Source organism: Rana temporaria, chromosome 13, assembly GCF_905171775.1.
Source record: "Rana temporaria chromosome 13, aRanTem1.1, whole genome shotgun sequence".
Lineage (NCBI taxonomy): Eukaryota > Metazoa > Chordata > Amphibia > Anura > Ranidae > Rana > Rana temporaria.
Window position 1 is genome coordinate 121,667,262 of NC_053501.1, and position 20,218 is coordinate 121,687,479.

Consider the following 20,218-nt stretch of genomic DNA (forward strand, 5'->3'; position numbering starts at 1 on the left):
ATAACCTGGCAAAACGGTCAGTATATTGTTTACACTGATTATCAGTGCAGCCAATCAGTACGGCCAATCAGTGTCCACCAGTGTAGCTTATCAATGCCTTTCAGTGCAGCCAATCAGTGCCCATCAGTGCAGCCTATCATTGCAGCCTACCAGTGCCTGTCAGTGCAGCTTCACACATCCCGCGGTGCACACAGGAGAGGAGAAGGACGGGAGGAGAAGGGGCAGATCGGCTCTCTCCTCTCCCATCTGTGTGAGGGAGGGGGAGGGGGAACTGTCAGTGCCGACTCTGGGTTGTATGAGAGACTCAGAGCTCTGCAGCCAGAAACCTCACTGAGACCCCCTGACAGTTCCAGAATGCCAGGGCCCGGGCTCAAGTGTGACCTTTGCGACCTTGGTGGGAATAGATTCACCCTCCCCCACTGCACTGCTCTGATTAAAACATGGTGGTTCTCAGCAGGCCAATCTAGAATGACCTCACCACAGTGCCGGCCTTCACTACATTGGCTCTGAGTGATCACGTGACCTCACCACAGTGCCGGCCTTCACTACATTGGCTCTGAGTGATCACATGACCTCACCACAGTGCCGGCCTTCACTACATTGGCTCTGAGTGATCACATGACCTCACCCCACGCCCGGCCTTCACTACATTGGCTCTGAGTGATCAGGTGACCTCACCACACTGCCGGCCTTCACTACATTGGCTCTGAGTGATCACGTGACCTCACCACACTGCCGGCCTTCACTACATTGGCTCTGAGTGATCACATGACCTCACCCCACGCCCGGCCTTCACTACATTGGCTCTGAGTGATCAGGTGACCTCACCACACTGCCGGCCTTCACTACATTGGCTCTGAGTGATCACGTGACCTCACCACACTGCCGGCCTTCACTACATTGGCTCTGAGTGATCACATGACCTCACCCCACGCCCGGCCTTCACTACATTGGCTCTGAGTGATCAGGTGACCTCACCACACTGCCGGCCTTCACTACATTGGCTCTGAGTGATCACGTGACCTCACCACACTGCCGGCCTTCACTACATTGGCTCTGAGTGATCACATGACCTCACCACACTGCCGGCCTTCACTACATTGGCTCTGAGTGATCAGGTGACCTCACCACACTGCCGGCCTTCACTACATTGGCTCTGAGTGATCACATGACCTCACCCCACGCCCGGCCTTCACTACATTGGCTCTGAGTGATCAGGTGACCTCACCACACTGCCGGCCTTCACTACATTGGCTCTGAGTGATCACGTGACCTCACCCCAGTGCCGGCCTTCACTACATTGGCTCTGAGTGATCACATGACCTCACTCCACTGCCGGCCTTCATAACATTGGCTCTGAGTGATCACATGACCTCACCCCACGCCCGGCCTTCACTACATTGGCTCTGAGTGATCACATGACCTCACCCCACGCCCGGCCTTCACTACATTGGCTCTGAGTGATCACATGACCTCACCCCACGCCCGGCCTTCACTACATTGGCTCTGAGTGATCACGTGACCTCACCACACTGCCGGCCTTCATAACATTGGTTCTGAGTGATCACAGACAGATCCTGACATGATTGGCTTGGTATCTCTTGGTCACCACTATATCAGACTTTGAGACTGATGGTCACTCTCGGTGTGTGTTGGTTGCATCGCTGGGGTTGGGTCCTGTCACCAGAATGGGCAGTGAGCAGACATGGTGCTGACCGTTACCAGATGTGTGCCGGTTCATATTCTCATTGACTGGAATCAGGACTCTATGACGGGTGGGTGATTTGTTTCCATAATAAAATTGGTTCATGTCGGTATAACGGAAACCCTTACCTGGACCACTGGAAGACTGGAGGCGGGTTGCCATCACACAAGCATTGGAGGGAAGCGCCATCTTTCCCCACAAACCAGCCCTCATGGCCTTGTATAGATGCTGCCTCAGCGAGATCTGTCGAGGGAAATATCAATTTGGGATCAGAATGCTGGAATTTGATGGCAATGAGGCAATTCAGACAGTTTTTGCTTCAGGCTTGGAGTACTTACACTTCACAGAGAGCACATGGGTGATCCTCTTCTCCTCCTGGAAACCAGGGTGGGATATCACACAGCTCAGCACCTTGCCATTCATACTGCGCACCGGCACAACATAAAACTCGCTGGTCACCGAGGTCGATCGGGAGTGATCGTAAGTGCGAGATGAGTTTGTGCCAATCACCTCTGTCTGCCAGGTCAGTCTGGGGGCGGGGTTTCCCTCTGCTGTACAGGAGGCCACTATTGTCTGGCCCACTCCTTCCACCAGCGGTGGTCCGGGGTTCAGCGTTGGCAAAGGAGGAACTGTGATAAGAAGAAGAAGAGATGGAGAAGAACATAAGAAGAAGCTCTATAGGCTCATTACATGAGATGTCCACTGCTATGAATGAGGGGGTATGAGGCCTGGACACACTGTAGGGTAAAGGATGTAGATTATCTGCCTTTGATCCTTTCCTCCACAAGTACACTATATTACCAAAAGTATTGGGACGCCGGCCTTTACACACACATGAACTTTAATGACCTCCCAGTCTTAGTCCGGAGGGTTCAATATTGAGTTGGCTCCGCCCTTTGCAGCTATAACACCTTCAACTCTTCTGGGAAGGCCGTCCACAAGGTTTAGGGGTGTGTCTATGGGAAGGCCGTCCACAAGGTTTAGGAGGGTGTGTCTATGGGAAGGCCGTTCACAAGGTTTAGGGGTGTGTCTATGGGAAGGCTGTCCACAAGGTTTAGGAGGGTGTCTATGGGGATGTTTGACCGTTCTTCCAGAAGAGCATTTGTAAAGGTCAGGCCCTGTATTTGGACGAGAAGGCTTGGCTCACAGTCTCTGCTCTAATTCATCCCGAAGGTGTTCCATTCCAGAGGTTAAGATTCTGGGCAGGCCAGTCATGTTCCTCCTCCCCAAACTTGCTCATCCATGTCTTTATAAAGACAAGGCATCTGCCTGTCACTAGACATCTGCGATTCGTTTCTCTGTGAATTGAAATTTGAACACAATTTGCATTTTCCAGAAATTCAGGAAGTATTAGAATTTCCGAATACAAAAGTAACGAATTTCAATGAATCTGAAATAAACTGAATGAGCTTGATAATAGCTGGTTGTTAAGGAGCAGGGCGGCCGCCCTGCCGTCGCGTCCTTAGCAACCATGGCTCATCTGCTGTCAGCGGGATTCCCAGGTAACAGCAGAATATAAACAAACCAGTGGCAGCAAAAACAGTGTGGAGGTTCCCCTCCCCCCATTGCAATCCATACCAGACCTTTATCTGAGCATGCAGCCTGGCCGGGTCAGGAAAAAAAGGGGGCTAACCATAAGGGCTCCCCCCTGCCCCAAAGCACCTTGTCCCCATGAGGGCCTCTTCCCCACAAAACTGGGTGATGGTTGTGGGGGTCTGTGGGCAGGAGGCTTTCTGGAATCTTGAAGCTACTCACATCGAACTTTTCTTGTTGGAATTTCCGATCGCGTGTACGTGGTAATAGGCCGATAGACCCCTCACCTAATTCTTATTACAAGCCTCCCAGGACTGTCGTGACTTTCCTTACTAAATGGTTGCGTGCCAATGTACTGCACAATGATTGGTTTATTGCAGTGATCGAAGAAATATTGGAAGATGTTTGAAGTGCCCACATTTTTAACAAGCTCTTCCTGCACTTAAAGAGTAACCCTGTTGGGCATTGAATATGCTAAATAATCAGAAGTACTTGACTCTTACCCAGAACAGTAAGCTTCAGATCCGCTTCGAAGTTCCCTGCTGGAAAAGTGATGACTCGGCACTGGTAGGTGCCCTCGTCTGCCTGCACAGGGTTCTTCAGGATTATTGTGCCATCCTCCGGCTGTAATGGGGATTTTTCTTTTATTCTTCCTTCAAACTCTTTATACACAAAAGCCCCGAATTCTGCATTCAGGGTGGCAATCTGAACACTTTGCCCCCCAGAGCTTTTCTTTGACCAAACAACCTGGGAGACCTTCTCTCCATCCTGAGCTTCATAGTAACAAGTGAGAGTAACATCAAGTCCCAGGACTGCGGTGACGCTCTTCTCTGTCTTTACAATTCCAGCAGAAGACCCTGCAAGAAAAAGGAAACACCCAACGTGAGAACATAGACCAGAGACGATCAATACATAGACCAGAGACGATCAATACATAGACCAGAGACGATCAATACATAGACCAGATCAATACATAGACCAGAGACAATCAATACATAGACCAGAAACGATCAATACATAGACCAGAGACGGTCAATACATAGACCAGAGACGATCAATACATAGACCAGAGACGATCAATACATAGACCAGAGACGATCAATACATAGACGATCGATACATAGACCAGAGACGATCAATACATAGACGATCGATACATAGACCAGAGACGATCAATACATAGACCAGAGACGATCAATACATAGACCAGAGACAATCAATACATAGACCAGATCAATACATAGACCAGAGACAATCGATACATAGACCAGAAACGATCAATACATAGACCAGAGACGATCAATACATAGACCAGAGACGATCAATACATCGACCAGAGATGATCAATACATAGACCAGAGACGATCAATACGTAGACCAGAGGTACACGGAAGGGTAGGAGGGTGTTTTGGTGGGGGATGGTGGAGTGTGTTGGTACACGGAAAGGGTAGGAGGGTGTTTTGGTGGGGGATGGTGGAGTGTGTTGGTGGTACACGGAAGGGTAGGACGGTGTTTTGGTGGGGGATGGTGGAGTGTGTTGGTGGTACACGGAAGGGTAGGACAGTGTTTTGGTGGGGGATGGTGGAGTGTGTTGGTACACGGAAGGGTAGGACGGTGTTTTGGTGGGGATGGTGGAGTGTGTTGGTGGTACACGGAAGGGTTGGAGGGTGTTTTGGTGGGGGGTGGTGGAGTGTGTTGGTACACGGAAGGGTAGGACAGTGTTTTGGTGGGGATGGTGGAGTGTGTTGGTGGTACACGGAAGGGTAGGACGGTGTTTTGGTGGGGGATGGTGGAGTGTGTTGGTACACGGAAGGGTAGGACGGTGTTTTGGTGGGGATGGTGGAGTGTGTTGGTGGTACACGGAAGGGTAGGACGGTGTTTTGGTGGGGGATGGTGGAGTGTGTTGGTACACGGAAGGGTAGGACAGTGTTTTGGTGGGGACGGTGGAGTGTGTTGGTGGTACACGGAAGGGTAGGACGGTGTTTTGGTGGGGGATGGTGGAGTGTGTTGGTGGTACACGGAAGGGTAGGACGGTGTTTTGGTGGGGGGTGGTGGAGTGTGTTGGTGGTACACGGAAGGGTAGGACGGTGTTTTGGTGGGGATGGTGGAGTGTGTTGGTGGTACACGGAAGGGTAGGACGGTGTTTTGGGGGGGGTGGTGGAGTGTGTTGGTGGTACACGGAAGGGTAGGACGGTGTTTTGGTGGGGAATGATGGAGTGTGTTGGTACACGGAAGGGTAGGACGGTGTTTTGGTGGGGGGTGGTGGAGTGTGTTGGTGGGGACTATGGGGGTGTTTTGGTGGGGGATGGTGGAGTGTCGGTGGGGACTATGGAGGTGTTTTGGTGGGGGTTGGTGGAGTGTTGGTGGGGACTATGGGGGTGTTTTGGTGGAGTGTTGGTGGGGACTATGGGGGTGTTTTGGTGGGGGATGGTGGGAAGTGTGTTGGTGGGGACTATGGGGGTGTTTTGGTGGGGGATGGTGGAGTGTCGGTGGGGACTATGGGGGTGTTTTGGTGGGGGATGGTGGGAAGTGTGTTGGTGGGGACTATGGGGGTGTTTTGGTGGGGGATGGTGGAGTGTCGGTGGGGACTATGGGGGTGTTTTGGTGGGGGATGGTGGAGTGTCGGTGGGGACTATGGGGGTGTTTTGGTGGGGGATGGTGGAGTGTCGGTGGGGACTATGAGGGTGTTTTGGTGGGGGTTGGTGGAGTGTCGGTGGGGACTATGGGGGTGTTTTGGTGGGGGATGGTGGAGTGTCGGTGGGGACTATGGGGGTGTTTTGGTGGGGGTTGGTGGAGTGTCGGTGGGGACTATGGAGGTGTTTTGGTGGGGGATGGTGGAATGTCGGTGGGGACTATGGGGGTGTTTTGGTGGGGGATGGTGGAGTGTCGGTGGGGACTATGAGGGTGTTTTGGTGGGGGTTGGTGGAGTGTCGGTGGGGACTATGGGGGTGTTTTGGTGGGGAATGGTGGAGTGTCGGTGGGGACTATGGGGGTGTTTTGGTGGGGGTTGGTGGAGTGTCGGTGGGGACTATGGAGGTGTTTTGGTGTGGGATGGTGGAGTGTCGGTGGGGACTATGGGGGTGTTTTGGTGGGGGTTGGTGGAGTGTCGGTGGGGACTATGGAGGTGTTTTGGTGGGGGATGGTGGAGTGTCGGTGGGGACTATGGAGGTGTTTTGGTGGGGGTTGGTGGAGTGTCGGTGGGGACTATGGAGGTGTTTTGGTGGGGGATGGTGGAGTGTCGGTGGGGACTATGGGGGTGTTTTGGTGGGGGTTGGTGGAGTGTCGGTGGGGACTATGGAGGTGTTTTGGTGGGGGATGGTGAGGACTATGGAGGTGTTTTGGTGGGGGATGGTGGAGTGTCGGTGGGGACTATGGGGGTGTTTTGGTGGGGGTTGGTGGAGTGTCGGTGGGGACTATGAAGGTGTTTTGGTGGGGGATGGTGAGGACTATGGAGGTGTTTTGGTGGGGGATGGTGGGGACTATGGAGGTGTTTTGGTGGGGGATGGTGGAGTGTCGGTGGGGACTATGGGGGTGTTTTGGTGGGGGTTGGTGGAGTGTCGGTGGGGACTATGAAGGTGTTTTGGTGGGGGATGGTGAGGACTATGGAGGTGTTTTGGTGGGGGATGGTGGAGTGTCGGTGGGGACTATGGGGGTGTTTTGGTGGGGGTTGGTGGAGTGTCGGTGGGGACTATGGAGGTGTTTTGGTGGGGGATGGTGGGGACTATGGAGGTGTTTTGGTGGGGGATGGTGGAGTGTCGGTGGGGACTATGGGGGTGTTTTGGTGGGGGTTGGTGGAGTGTCGGTGGGGACTATGGGGGTGTTTTGGTGGGGGATGGTGGGGACTATGGAGGTGTTTTGGTGGGGGATGGTGGAGTGTCGGTGGGGACTATGGGGGTGTTTTGGTGGGGGTTGGTGGAGTGTCGGTGGGGACTATGGAGGTGTTTTGGTGGAGTGTCGGTGGGGACTATGGAGGTGTTTTGGTGGGGGATGGTGGGGACTATGGAGGTGTTTTGGTGGGGGATGGTGGAGTGTCGGTGGGGACTATGGGGGTGTTTTGGTGGGGGTTGGTGGAGTGTCGGTGGGGACTATGGAGGTGTTTTGGTGGGGGATGGTGGGGACTATGGAGGTGTTTTGGTGGGGGATGGTGGAGTGTCGGTGGGGACTATGGGGGTGTTTTGGTGGGGGTTGGTGGAGTGTCGGTGGGGACTATGGAGGTGTTTTGGTGGGGGATGGTGGGGACTATGGAGGTGTTTTGGTGGGGGATGGTGGAGTGTCGGTGGGGACTATGGGGGTGTTTTGGTGGGGGTTGGTGGAGTGTCGGTGGGGACTATGGAGGTGTTTTGGTGGAGTGTCGGTGGGGACTATGGAGGTGTTTTGGTGGGGGATGGTGGGGACTATGGAGGTGTTTTGGTGGGGGATGGTGGAGTGTCGGTGGGGACTATGGGGGTGTTTTGGTGGGGGTTGGTGGAGTGTCGGTGGGGACTATGGAGGTGTTTTGGTGGGGGATGGTGGGGACTATGGAGGTGTTTTGGTGGGGGATGGTGGAGTGTCGGTGGGGACTATGGGGGTGTTTTGGTGGGGGTTGGTGGAGTGTCGGTGGGGACTATGGAGGTGTTTTGGTGGAGTGTCGGTGGGGACTATGGAGGTGTTTTGGTGGGGGATGGTGGGGACTATGGAGGTGTTTTGGTGGAGTGTCGGTGGGGACTATGAGGGTGTTTTGGTGGGGGTTGGTGGAGTGTCGGTGGGGACTATGGGGGTGTTTTGGTGGGGAATGGTGGAGTGTCGGTGGGGACTATGGGGGTGTTTTGGTGGGGGTTGGTGGAGTGTCGGTGGGGACTATGGAGGTGTTTTGGTGTGGGATGGTGGAGTGTCGGTGGGGACTATGGGGGTGTTTTGGTGGGGGTTGGTGGAGTGTCGGTGGGGACTATGGAGGTGTTTTGGTGGGGGATGGTGGAGTGTCGGTGGGGACTATGGAGGTGTTTTGGTGGGGGTTGGTGGAGTGTTGGTGGGGACTATGGAGGTGTTTTGGTGGGGGATGGTGGAGTGTCGGTGGGGACTATGGGGGTGTTTTGGTGGGGGTTGGTGGAGTGTCGGTGGGGACTATGAAGGTGTTTTGGTGGGGGATGGTGAGGACTATGGAGGTGTTTTGGTGGGGGATGGTGGAGTGTCGGTGGGGACTATGGGGGTGTTTTGGTGGGGGTTGGTGGAGTGTCGGTGGGGACTATGAAGGTGTTTTGGTGGGGGATGGTGGGGACTATGGAGGTGTTTTGGTGGGGGATGGTGGAGTGTCGGTGGGGACTATGGGGGTGTTTTGGTGGGGGTTGGTGGAGTGTCGGTGGGGACTATGGAGGTGTTTTGGTGGGGGATGGTGGGGACTATGGAGGTGTTTTGGTGGGGGATGGTGGAGTGTCGGTGGGGACTATGGGGGTGTTTTGGTGGGGGTTGGTGGAGTGTCGGTGGGGACTATGGAGGTGTTTTGGTGGGGGATGGTGGGGACTATGGAGGTGTTTTGGTGGGGGATGGTGGAGTGTCGGTGGGGACTATGGGGGTGTTTTGGTGGGGGTTGGTGGAGTGTCGGTGGGGACTATGGAGGTGTTTTGGTGGAGTGTCGGTGGGGACTATGGAGGTATTTTGGTGGGGGATGGTGGGGACTATGGAGGTGTTTTGGTGGGGGATGGTGGAGTGTCGGTGGGGACTATGGGGGTGTTTTGGTGGGGGTTGGTGGAGTGTCGGTGGGGACTATGGAGGTGTTTTGGTGGAGTGTCGGTGGGGACTATGGAGGTGTTTTGGTGGGGGATGGTGGGGACTATGGAGGTGTTTTGGTGGAGTGTCGGTGGGGACTATGGAGGTGTTTTGGTGGGGGATGGTGGGGACTATGGAGGTGTTTTGGTGGGGGATGGTGGAGTGTCGGTGGGGACTATGGGGGTGTTTTGGTGGGGGTTGGTGGAGTGTCGGTGGGGACTATGGAGGTGTTTTGGTGGGGGATGGTGGGGACTATGGAGGTGTTTTGGTGGGGGATGGTGGAGTGTCGGTGGGGACTATGGGGGTGTTTTGGTGGGGGTTGGTGGAGTGTCGGTGGGGACTATGGAGGTGTTTTGGTGGAGTGTCGGTGGGGACTATGGAGGTGTTTTGGTGGGGGATGGTGGGGACTATGGAGGTGTTTTGGTGGGGGATGGTGGGGACTATGGAGGTGTTTTGGTGGAGTGTCGGTGGGGACTATGGGGGTGTTTTGGTGGGGGTTGGTGGAGTGTCGGTGGGGACTATGGAGGTGTTTTGGTGGAGTGTCGGTGGGGACTATGGAGGTGTTTTGGTGGGGGATGGTGGAGTGTCGGTGGGGACTATGGGGGTGTTTTGGTGGGGGTTGGTGGAGTGTCGGTGGGGACTATGGAGGTGTTTTGGTGGAGTGTCGGTGGGGACTATGGAGGTGTTTTGGTGGGGGATGGTGGAGTGTCGGTGGGGACTATGGGGGTGTTTTGGTGGGGGATGGTGGAGTGTCGGTGGGGACTATGGGGGTGTTTTGGTGGGGGTTGGTGGAGTGTCGGTGGGGACTATGGAGGTGTTTTGGTGGGGGATGGTGGGGACTATGGAGGTGTTTTGGTGGGGGATGGTGGAGTGTCGGTGGGGACTATGGAGGTGTTTTGGTGGGGGTTGGTGGAGTGTCGGTGGGGACTATGGAGGTGTTTTGGTGGAGTGTCGGTGGGGACTATGGAGGTGTTTTGGTGGGGGATGGTGGGGACTATGGAGGTGTTTTGGTGGAGTGTCGGTGGGGACTATGGAGGTGTTTTGGTGGGGGATGGTGGGGACTATGGAGGTGTTTTGGTGGGGGATGGTGGAGTGTCGGTGGGGACTATGGGGGTGTTTTGGTGGGGGTTGGTGGAGTGTCGGTGGGGACTATGGAGGTGTTTTGGTGGGGGATGGTGGGGACTATGGAGGTGTTTTGGTGGGGGATGGTGGAGTGTCGGTGGGGACTATGGGGGTGTTTTGGTGGGGGTTGGTGGAGTGTCGGTGGGGACTATGGAGGTGTTTTGGTGGAGTGTCGGTGGGGACTATGGAGGTGTTTTGGTGGGGGATGGTGGGGACTATGGAGGTGTTTTGGTGGGGGATGGTGGGGACTATGGAGGTGTTTTGGTGGAGTGTCGGTGGGGACTATGGGGGTGTTTTGGTGGGGGTTGGTGGAGTGTCGGTGGGGACTATGGAGGTGTTTTGGTGGAGTGTCGGTGGGGACTATGGAGGTGTTTTGGTGGGGGATGGTGGAGTGTCGGTGGGGACTATGGGGGTGTTTTGGTGGGGGTTGGTGGAGTGTCGGTGGGGACTATGGAGGTGTTTTGGTGGAGTGTCGGTGGGGACTATGGAGGTGTTTTGGTGGGGGATGGTGGAGTGTCGGTGGGGACTATGGGGGTGTTTTGGTGGGGGATGGTGGAGTGTCGGTGGGGACTATGGGGGTGTTTTGGTGGGGGTTGGTGGAGTGTCGGTGGGGACTATGGAGGTGTTTTGGTGGGGGATGGTGGGGACTATGGAGGTGTTTTGGTGGGGGATGGTGGAGTGTCGGTGGGGACTATGGGGGTGTTTTGGTGGGGGTTGGTGGAGTGTCGGTGGGGACTATGGAGGTGTTTTGGTGGAGTGTCGGTGGGGACTATGGAGGTGTTTTGGTGGGGGATGGTGGGGACTATGGAGGTGTTTTGGTGGAGTGTCGGTGGGGACTATGGAGGTGTTTTGGTGGGGGATGGTGGGGACTATGGAGGTGTTTTGGTGGGGGATGGTGGAGTGTCGGTGGGGACTATGGGGGTGTTTTGGTGGGGGTTGGTGGAGTGTCGGTGGGGACTATGGAGGTGTTTTGGTGGGGGATGGTGGGGACTATGGAGGTGTTTTGGTGGGGGATGGTGGAGTGTCGGTGGGGACTATGGGGGTGTTTTGGTGGGGGTTGGTGGAGTGTCGGTGGGGACTATGGAGGTGTTTTGGTGGAGTGTCGGTGGGGACTATGGAGGTGTTTTGGTGGGGGATGGTGGGGACTATGGAGGTGTTTTGGTGGGGGATGGTGGGGACTATGGAGGTGTTTTGGTGGAGTGTCGGTGGGGACTATGGGGGTGTTTTGGTGGGGGTTGGTGGAGTGTCGGTGGGGACTATGGAGGTGTTTTGGTGGAGTGTCGGTGGGGACTATGGAGGTGTTTTGGTGGGGGATGGTGGAGTGTCGGTGGGGACTATGGGGGTGTTTTGGTGGGGGTTGGTGGAGTGTCGGTGGGGACTATGGAGGTGTTTTGGTGGAGTGTCGGTGGGGACTATGGAGGTGTTTTGGTGGGGGATGGTGGAGTGTCGGTGGGGACTATGGGGGTGTTTTGGTGGGGGATGGTGGAGTGTCGGTGGGGACTATGGGGGTGTTTTGGTGGGGGTTGGTGGAGTGTCGGTGGGGACTATGGAGGTGTTTTGGTGGGGGATGGTGGGGACTATGGAGGTGTTTTGGTGGGGGATGGTGGAGTGTCGGTGGGGACTATGGGGGTGTTTTGGTGGAGTGTCGGTGGGGACTATGGAGGTGTTTTGGTGGGGGATGGTGGAGTGTCGGTGGGGACTATGGAGGTGTTTTGGTGGAGTGTCGGTGGGGACTATGGAGGTGTTTTGGTGGGGGTTGGTGGAGTGTCGGTGGGGACTATGGAGGTGTTTTGGTGGAGTGTCGGTGGGGACTATGGAGGTGTTTTGGTGGGGGATGGTGGGGTGTCGGTGGGGACTATGGAGGTGTTTTGGTGGGGGTCGGTGGAGTGTCGGTGGGGACTATGGAGGTGTTTTGGTGGGGGATGGTGGGGACTATGGAGGTGTTTTGGTGGGGGATGGTGGAGTGTCGGTGGGGACTATGGGGGTGTTTTGGTGGGGGTTGGTGGAGTGTCGGTGGGGACTATGGAGGTGTTTTGGTGGGGGATGGTGGGGACTATGGAGGTGTTTTGGTGGGGGATGGTGGAGTGTCGGTGGGGACTATGGAGGTGTTTTGGTGGAGTGTCGGTGGGGACTATGGGGGTGTTTTGGTGGAGTGTCGGTGGGGACTATGGAGGTGTTTTGGTGGGGGATGGTGGGGACTATGGAGGTGTGTCGGTGGGGGATGGTGGAGTGTCGGTGGGGACTATGGAGGTGTTTTGGTGGGGGATGGTGGGGACTATGGGGGTGTTTTGGTGGAGTGTCGGTGGGGACTATGGGGGAGTGTCGGTGGGGACTATGGAGGTGTTTTGGTGGAGTGTCGGTGGGGACTATGGGGGTGTTTTGGTGGAGTGTCGGTGGGGACTATGGGGGTGTTTTGGTGGAGTGTCGGTGGGGACTATGGAGGTGTTTTGGTGGAGTGTCGGTGGGGACTATGGGGGTGTTTTGGTGGAGTGTCGGTGGGGACTATGGAGGTGTTTGGGTGGTGGTTGGTGGAGTGTCGGTGGGGACTATGGGGGTGTTTCGGTGGAGTGTCGGTGGGGACTATGGAGGTGTTTCGGTTGCAATGGTTGTTTTTGCGGATGACTGTACTCCCGGCAGTGTAGGTGGATGACCTGGATTCAGATCTCTAACAGATAATTATAGATGTGAAACGCGTTGGCTCTGTGGGAAGACGGGCGGGCGGAAGTCATGGTAACATTTCCAAACAAACAGAGTTGAGAAGAACAGAAATGAATAGTACGAGTGTAAGCTCTTGTGCACAGATGAGGTGTCACCGGGATTTTCAACATAAAACACAAACAGCAAAAAAACAAAAACAAAGTTCAGCAGAAGAATAAAAATATAGAAAAGTTCCCGGAATCGGCCCCTTTGTATCCATCTGACGGTCCCACACGTGTCTCTTATTGTAGATTGAAGGTCTCTTCTGCCCATCTAAACATTCATTGCAAACCATTGTGGGGGGGGGGGGTCTTTACCCAGAAGGAATATTGGTGGGATTTGGGACAATGTGGTCACCAAGGGAGGAGGTGCATCACTGCCAGTCTGTATACAGCCTTAGCCTTGGGCCCAGTTTATAATCCCTCACCCATGGTCCCTCACACACAATCCCTCACACATCATCCCTCATCCCTGGTCCCTCACACACAGCCCCTCACACACGATCCCTCACCCATGGTCCCTCACACACGATCCCTCACACACGATCCCTCACACATGATCCCTCACCCATGGTCCCTCACACACGATCCCTCACACATGATCCCTCACCCATGGTCCCTCACACACGATCCCTAACACACGATCCCTCACACACATCCCCTCACACACGATCCCTCACACACAGCCCCTCACACACGATCCTTCACACATGATCCCTCACCCATGGTCCCTCACACACGATCCCTAACACACGATCCCTCACACACAGCCCCTCACACACGATCCCTCACACACAGCCCCTCACACACAGCCCCTCACACACGATCCCTCACACATGATCCCTCACCCATGGTCCCTCACACACGATCCCTAACACACGATCCCTCACACACAGCCCCTCACACATGATCCCTCACACACGATCCCTCACACACAGCCCCTCACACACGATCCCTCACACATGGTCCCTCACACATGATCCCTCACACATGATCCCTCACACACAGCCCCTCACACACGATCCCTCACACACGATCCCTCACACACAGCCCCTCACACACGATCCCTCACACACAGCCCCTCACACAAGATCCCTCACACACAGCCCCTCACACATGATCCCTCACACACAATCCCTCACACATGATCCCTCACACACAGCCCCTCACACACGATCCCTCACACACGATCCCTCACACACAGCCCCTCACACATGATCCCTCACACACAATCCCTCACACATGATCCCTCACACACAGCCCCTCACACACGATCCCTCACACACGATCCCTCACACACGATCCCTCACACACGATCCCTCACACACAGCCCCTCACACATGATCCCTCACACACGGCCCCTCTCGTGTCCAGGTGACCGGCTCAGTTGATTGGCCTCCCTACTTTCCCACCATCATTATCTTGTAGCCCCCCTTCCATTATTATCTCTTCTTGTCCCATTCTATGCAGATTTCTCCGACTTGATGGACAATTTCCTGTTTACTCTCCACACATAATTCACAAGGAGGAGAGTAATAATAGGCTTTGTAATTACATTTCACGACTTTCAAGTGTCTGTGTGAGAGGTGAGAGGTGTCAGGCAGCCAGTAATCCCTGTATTTGTGTGTAACAAAGAGAGGGATCATTAAAGGAGAGGGTGGTGCACACCTATGGAGGGGGAGAGCGGGAGAGCAGGTTAGGGCTTGTGGAAGTCGTCTGACCAGTATGACGGACTCTACGCAGGAAGCCTCCCATTCCCATCGCTGGCAGTGCCAGGCTCTTCTATGAGAAGGTGCCCCATGATGGCATCCATAGAGGCTCTTCTATGAGAAGGTGCCCCATGATGGCATCCAAAAAGGCTCTTCTATGAGAAGGTGCCCCATGATGGCATCCATAGAGGCTCTTCTATGAGAAGGTGCCCCGTGATGGCATCCATAGAGGCTCTTCTATGAGAAGGTGCCCCATGATGGCATCCAAAAAGGCTCTTCTATGAGAAGGTGCCCCATGATGGCATCCATAGAGGCTCTTCTATGAGAAGGTGCCCCGTGATGGCATCCATAGAGGCTCTTCTATGAGAAGGTGCCCCATGATGGCATCCAAAAAGGCTCTTCTATGAGAAGGTGCCCCATGATGGCATCCATAGAGGCTCTTCTATGAGAAGGTGCCCCACGATGGCATCCATAGAGGCTCTTCTATGAGAAGGTGCCCCACGATGGCATCCATAGAGGCTCTTCTATGAGAAGGTGCCCCACGATGGCATCCATAGAGGCTCTTCTATGAGAAGGTGCCCCACGATGGCATCCATAGAGGCTCTTCTATGAGAAGGTGCCCCACGATGGCATCCATAGAGGCTCTTCTATGAGAAGGTGCCCCACGATGGCATGCATAGAGGCTCTTCTATGAGAAGGTGCCCCACGATGGCATGCATAGAGGCTCTTCTATGAGAAGGTGCCCCACGATGGCATCCATAGAGGCTCTTCTATGAGAAGGTGCCCCACGATGGCATGCATAGAGGCTCTTCTATGAGAAGGTGCCCCACGATGGCATCCATAGAGGCTCTTCTACGAGAAGGTGCCCCACGATGGCATCCATAGAGGCTCTTCTACGAGAAGGTGCCCCACGATGGCATCCATAGAGGCTCTTCTACGAGAAGGTGCCCCACGATGGCATCCATAGAGGCTCTTCTACGAGAAGGTGCCCCACGATGGCATCCATAGAGGCTCTTCTACGAGAAGGTGCCCCACGATGGCATCCATAGAGGCTCTTCTACGAGAAGGTGCCCCACGATGGCATCCATAGAGGCTCTTCTACGAGAAGGTGCCCCACGATGGCATCCATAGAGGCTCTTCTATGAGAAGGTGCCCCACGATGGCATCCATAGAGGCTCTTCTACGAGAGGGTTCCCCATGATGGCATCCATAGAGGCTCTTCTATGAGAAGGTGCCCCACGATGGCATGCATAGAGGCTCTTCTATGAGAAGGTGCCCCACGATGGCATCCATAGAGGCTCTTCTACGAGAGATAAGGAGATAAGTGGGGACCTTTCCCACACTATGAGATGAAGGCTCTGATTGGTTGGATTGTTTCCAATGGGAATGGACCTCTGTGGGTCTGGCCCGTCTTCCATGGTCCCGGACAGAAGTTCTGATTTAGGCGTTTTGGTGAGACGTCTCATGAGTAAGGACACGACGGCTGGTTGTGAAACGCGTTTCCGGCTGGGTGTGCTGAGAAAGCAATCATTGCATTTCAGATCTGCAATCAGCCAAATGAAGCTGAAAATGTTGAAGTATTTTTCTCAGGAAAAACCAGTCGGTCCGGATTCCATCGATCGCTCCGGCGCGGCATCGTGCAAAAACTTGCTAATCCTTCTGCCAAAAGAGCTGTCAAAGCTGAGAAAGGGGCGCCGAGCGACGAGTCAGCGATTTCCAGATAATGCACCTGGCGGTCTGCCGGAGCCAATCATCTGATTCATGTCAGGAAGAGATTCATCACCGATCGTTTATCATCGATCGTTCACCAGATACCGAGAGGAGGCACCAGATCCCCCCAACCCACATCATCCAATCGGCCTGCCAATGTAGAGATACAAAGACGATAGGAGGAGGGAGGAGCTCCATCGTGGGATTGGTATTGTGATGGGTCAGGCTGCTCCGGGGCCCCTACAATAAACATCTCAGGAGCCCCAGAGAAGCTTCTCATTTATCCTCACAACTGGTGCCCATTCCTGGGCAACATTCTGCCACCATCACAGCTTTCCTGGTAATAACATTGACAACAAGTAACATACTAAGCAGTCAGGAACCCTACAGTTGGTAGTCGGGGCCCCATCACTCGATCTATTTATAGTGGGTGGGTCCAAGAGAGAAACCTGTCCAGTCCTGATAGGATGGGACGGGCGCACCACTGGCAGAACATTCCACCGCCGGCACCTGTCTAATCTACTGATCGTTTCTTTCTCAATGGCCGATGAGCCAACATTTTCCTCTGATGCCGCGCACACACGATCGGATTTTCTGTCGGAAAAACCTTGGATGGTTTTACCAACGGAATTCCGCTCAAGCTCGGCTTGCATACACACGGTCACACAAAAATTCTCTGAACTCTCGCCCTTCAAGAACGTGGTGATGTACAACACTACAACGAGCCGAGAAAATGAAGTTCAATGCTTCAGAGCATGCGTAGAATTGTTTCCGAGCATGCGTTCCCAACCAAAAGCTCACATCGAACTTTTCTTGTTGGAAGATCCGATGGTGTGTACGCGGCATTAGAGGACTAAGGTGGGTCTGCCTTCTACTTTGGCCTCTAGAGGGGAAGTGGGACGGATTCCACTTGTGACAACTGGGGGGGCGGGGGGGGTCCAGATCTACTTTTGTAGGATTTGATATCAGAAAACAAGAAAAGAAAATCACTTTATTATAAGATTGGAGAGAAGTTCCTCACATTATGTTATGGATTCCATTATCCCTGAAAATAAATGGCGTCACTGAGACGTCTGCGAGTCATCAGACCGATCTACAGGAATAGAAACGATCGTTTCCCCCCTACAAACAAGAATTCATCGAATGGAAGGTTCACAGAGATAAAGCACCAGGTTCAGGTCTCCAGATTCCGTAATGTTATTATTCCCACCCAATCGTTACTCCGTGTCACATGATATTATTCCCACACAATCGTTACTCCATGTCACATGTTATTATTCCCACCCAATCGCTACTCCATGTCACATGTTATTATTCCCACCCAATCGTTACTCCGTGTCACATGTTATTATTCCCACCCAATCCTTACTCCATGTCACATGTTATTATTCCCACCCAATCGCTACTCCGTGTCACATGTTATTATTCCCACCCAATCGCTACTCCATGTCACATGTTATTATTCCCACCCAATCGCTACTCCATGTCACATGTTATTATTCCCACCCAATCGTTACTCCGTGTCACATGTTATTATTCCCACCCAATCCTTACTCCATGTCACATGTTATTATTCCCACCCAATCGCTACTCCATGTCACATGTTATTATTCCCACCCAATCGTTACTCCATGTCACATGTTATTATTCCCACCCAATCGCTACTCCGTGTCACATGTTATTATTCCCACCCAATCGCTACTCCATGTCACATGTTATTATTCCCACCCAATCGTTACTCCATGTCACATGTTATTATTCCCACCCAATCGTTACTCCATGTCACATGTTATTATTCCCACCCAATCGCTACTCCGTGTCACATGTTATTATTCCCACCCAATCGCTACTCCATGTCACATGTTATTATTCCCACCCAATCGTTACTCCATGTCACATGTTATTATTCCCACCCAATCGCTACTCCATGTCACATGTTATTATTCCCACCCAATCGCTACTCCGTGTCACATGTTATTATTCCCACCCAATCGCTACTCCATGTCACATGTTATTATTCCCACCCAATCGCTAGTCCATGTCACATGTTATTATTCCCACCCAATCGCTACTCCATGTCACATGTTATTATTCCCACACAATCGTTACTCCATGTCACATGTTATTATTCCCACCCAATCGTTACTCCGTGTCACATGTTATTATTCCCACACAATCGTTACTCCATGTCACATGTTATTATTCCCACCCAATCGTTACTCCATGTCACATGTTATTATTCCCACCCAATCCTTACTCCATGTCACATGTTATTATTCCCACCCAATCGTTACTCCGTGTCACATGTTATTATTCCCACCCAATCGTTACTCCATGTCACATGATATTATTCCCACCCAATCGTTACTCCATGTCACATGATATTATTCCCACCCAATCGTTACTCCATGTCACATGTTAATATTCCCACCCAATCGTTACTCCATGTCACATGTTATTATTCCCACCTGTCATGGACCTTGAGATATTAAAGTGTTTCTACTTGACATATGTTATACAGGAGAGGGACATTCAATGCAAGGCTTTTGAAATGCTAAGTGGAACCAGCTTGCGAAATACCTTTTATTGTGTTCTGCAGGTTAAGAGCGGGTGTCGGAGTCAGGCCGTCTAGCTGGAACCAGGTTATTGTGTACATTGATTACCCCCTGGGGCTTCTGTCTCAATACACAAGTCTTTCTATCCAAGCTATTGGACCAATCCCTGTTGACAATTTCAAGTCCTCATTTGCATGGTCAAGGGGGACCTGAGTGAAGACTGGATATACTTTACAATTGACCAATAGGAAAGCGGTTGTTGGGAGTGGGATGTTCCAAAATTCTGTATAAAAGTGTGCTGTGTACTTGAAATAAAGAGTCCTGTTGGAACTTACATACAGCCTGCCTGGTGTTTGTTCTTAATGGGTCCGAATGGCACATAGCTGTAATTCGGATCCCGGAACCTTGGATGACTGGACCATCAGACGTTGCAATCTGCAAGCTGACTCACTGGTAGCAGAGGAGTGTCGGGAGAGCAGGACCTGGGCGAGGAAGGATCTCGTCACATTGGTTGGCAGCGGTGGGATTTGCTCTCCAGTTACTGGGACAACTCCAAACCACCACCATGAATGACCAGCTATGCAGCCTGGAGGAGAACCATGCTAAAAGACTTGCTTGAGAGCCGTGGAGGGACCGGTGGGAAGAACAAGGCCACCCTGATCATTGCGCTAGCCGAGATGGATCAGAGGGATGGTGATGCAGGACCCCGGTCAGTTGAAGACTTGTTCCAGCAGCGAGTTCAACAGCGGTTGGCATTATATGGTGCGAACCCATCAGAGACCGCCATACAGAATACCATTAGAGACCTCCAGCGGCAGGATGAGAGAGAACGAGAGTGGCAACAGAGAGAACGAGAGCGACAACAGAGAGAACGAGAGCGGCAACAGGAGCTGAGAATTGCAGAAATACAGCGATCGGTGACAACGCCTAAAGAAGCAGCACCAAATGAAAGAAGAGGAGAGGTACAGATATCAGTAACCATGGAAGAGGAATTCAGAAGGAGGTTGCGAGAGAAGCAGATACAGCGCAGAGGACCAGTATCAGAGGAGGTCCTGCTTGGATGGTCTGATTCGATCCGCTGCGAACTCTGGAAAGAAGCGCTAGCCTGCGAGCAGCGACACCAGGGAAAAGCTCTCCCCTCCATCCATGTAAGGTACTGGTCACAGTATGAAGTACGGATGTTGTTATTGGGGGAACAACCAAAACAGGAGTGGACAGCAGAGTTAAGCAGGCTGATCCGGGAAGAGATGCGGTTGGACGAGAGCTACAGAGCCCTCCGGTGGTATGTAGTCCAAGAGTGCCCGTGGTCAGCGGATGACAGCCCCACGGAAGGCTTTGACTATGATGGCCTGGGATTGTTGTATTGGAGGATGTCCAGGGATCCCAACTTTGGGAGCGATCGGGAGTGGCGTTGGGAGGAAATAATGGAGCACAGAGAGCGAAGAC

At 53.3% G+C, this 20,218-nt stretch overlaps 1 protein-coding gene across 1 annotated transcript in view; it reads right to left on the minus strand.

The window, feature by feature from the left end:
• Positions 1 to 20,218, minus strand: part of NECTIN4 (nectin cell adhesion molecule 4) — a 97,111-nt gene that overhangs the window by 19,622 nt on the left and 57,271 nt on the right. Inside the window, exons 2-4 of the mRNA XM_040332185.1 lie at positions 3,742 to 4,095; positions 2,044 to 2,334; positions 1,834 to 1,948 (exon numbers count right to left, since the gene is read on the minus strand). Coding sequence (XP_040188119.1) covers positions 1,834 to 1,948; positions 2,044 to 2,334; positions 3,742 to 4,095 — 760 coding nt within the window. The remainder of the gene's footprint in view (positions 1 to 1,833; positions 1,949 to 2,043; positions 2,335 to 3,741; positions 4,096 to 20,218) is intronic.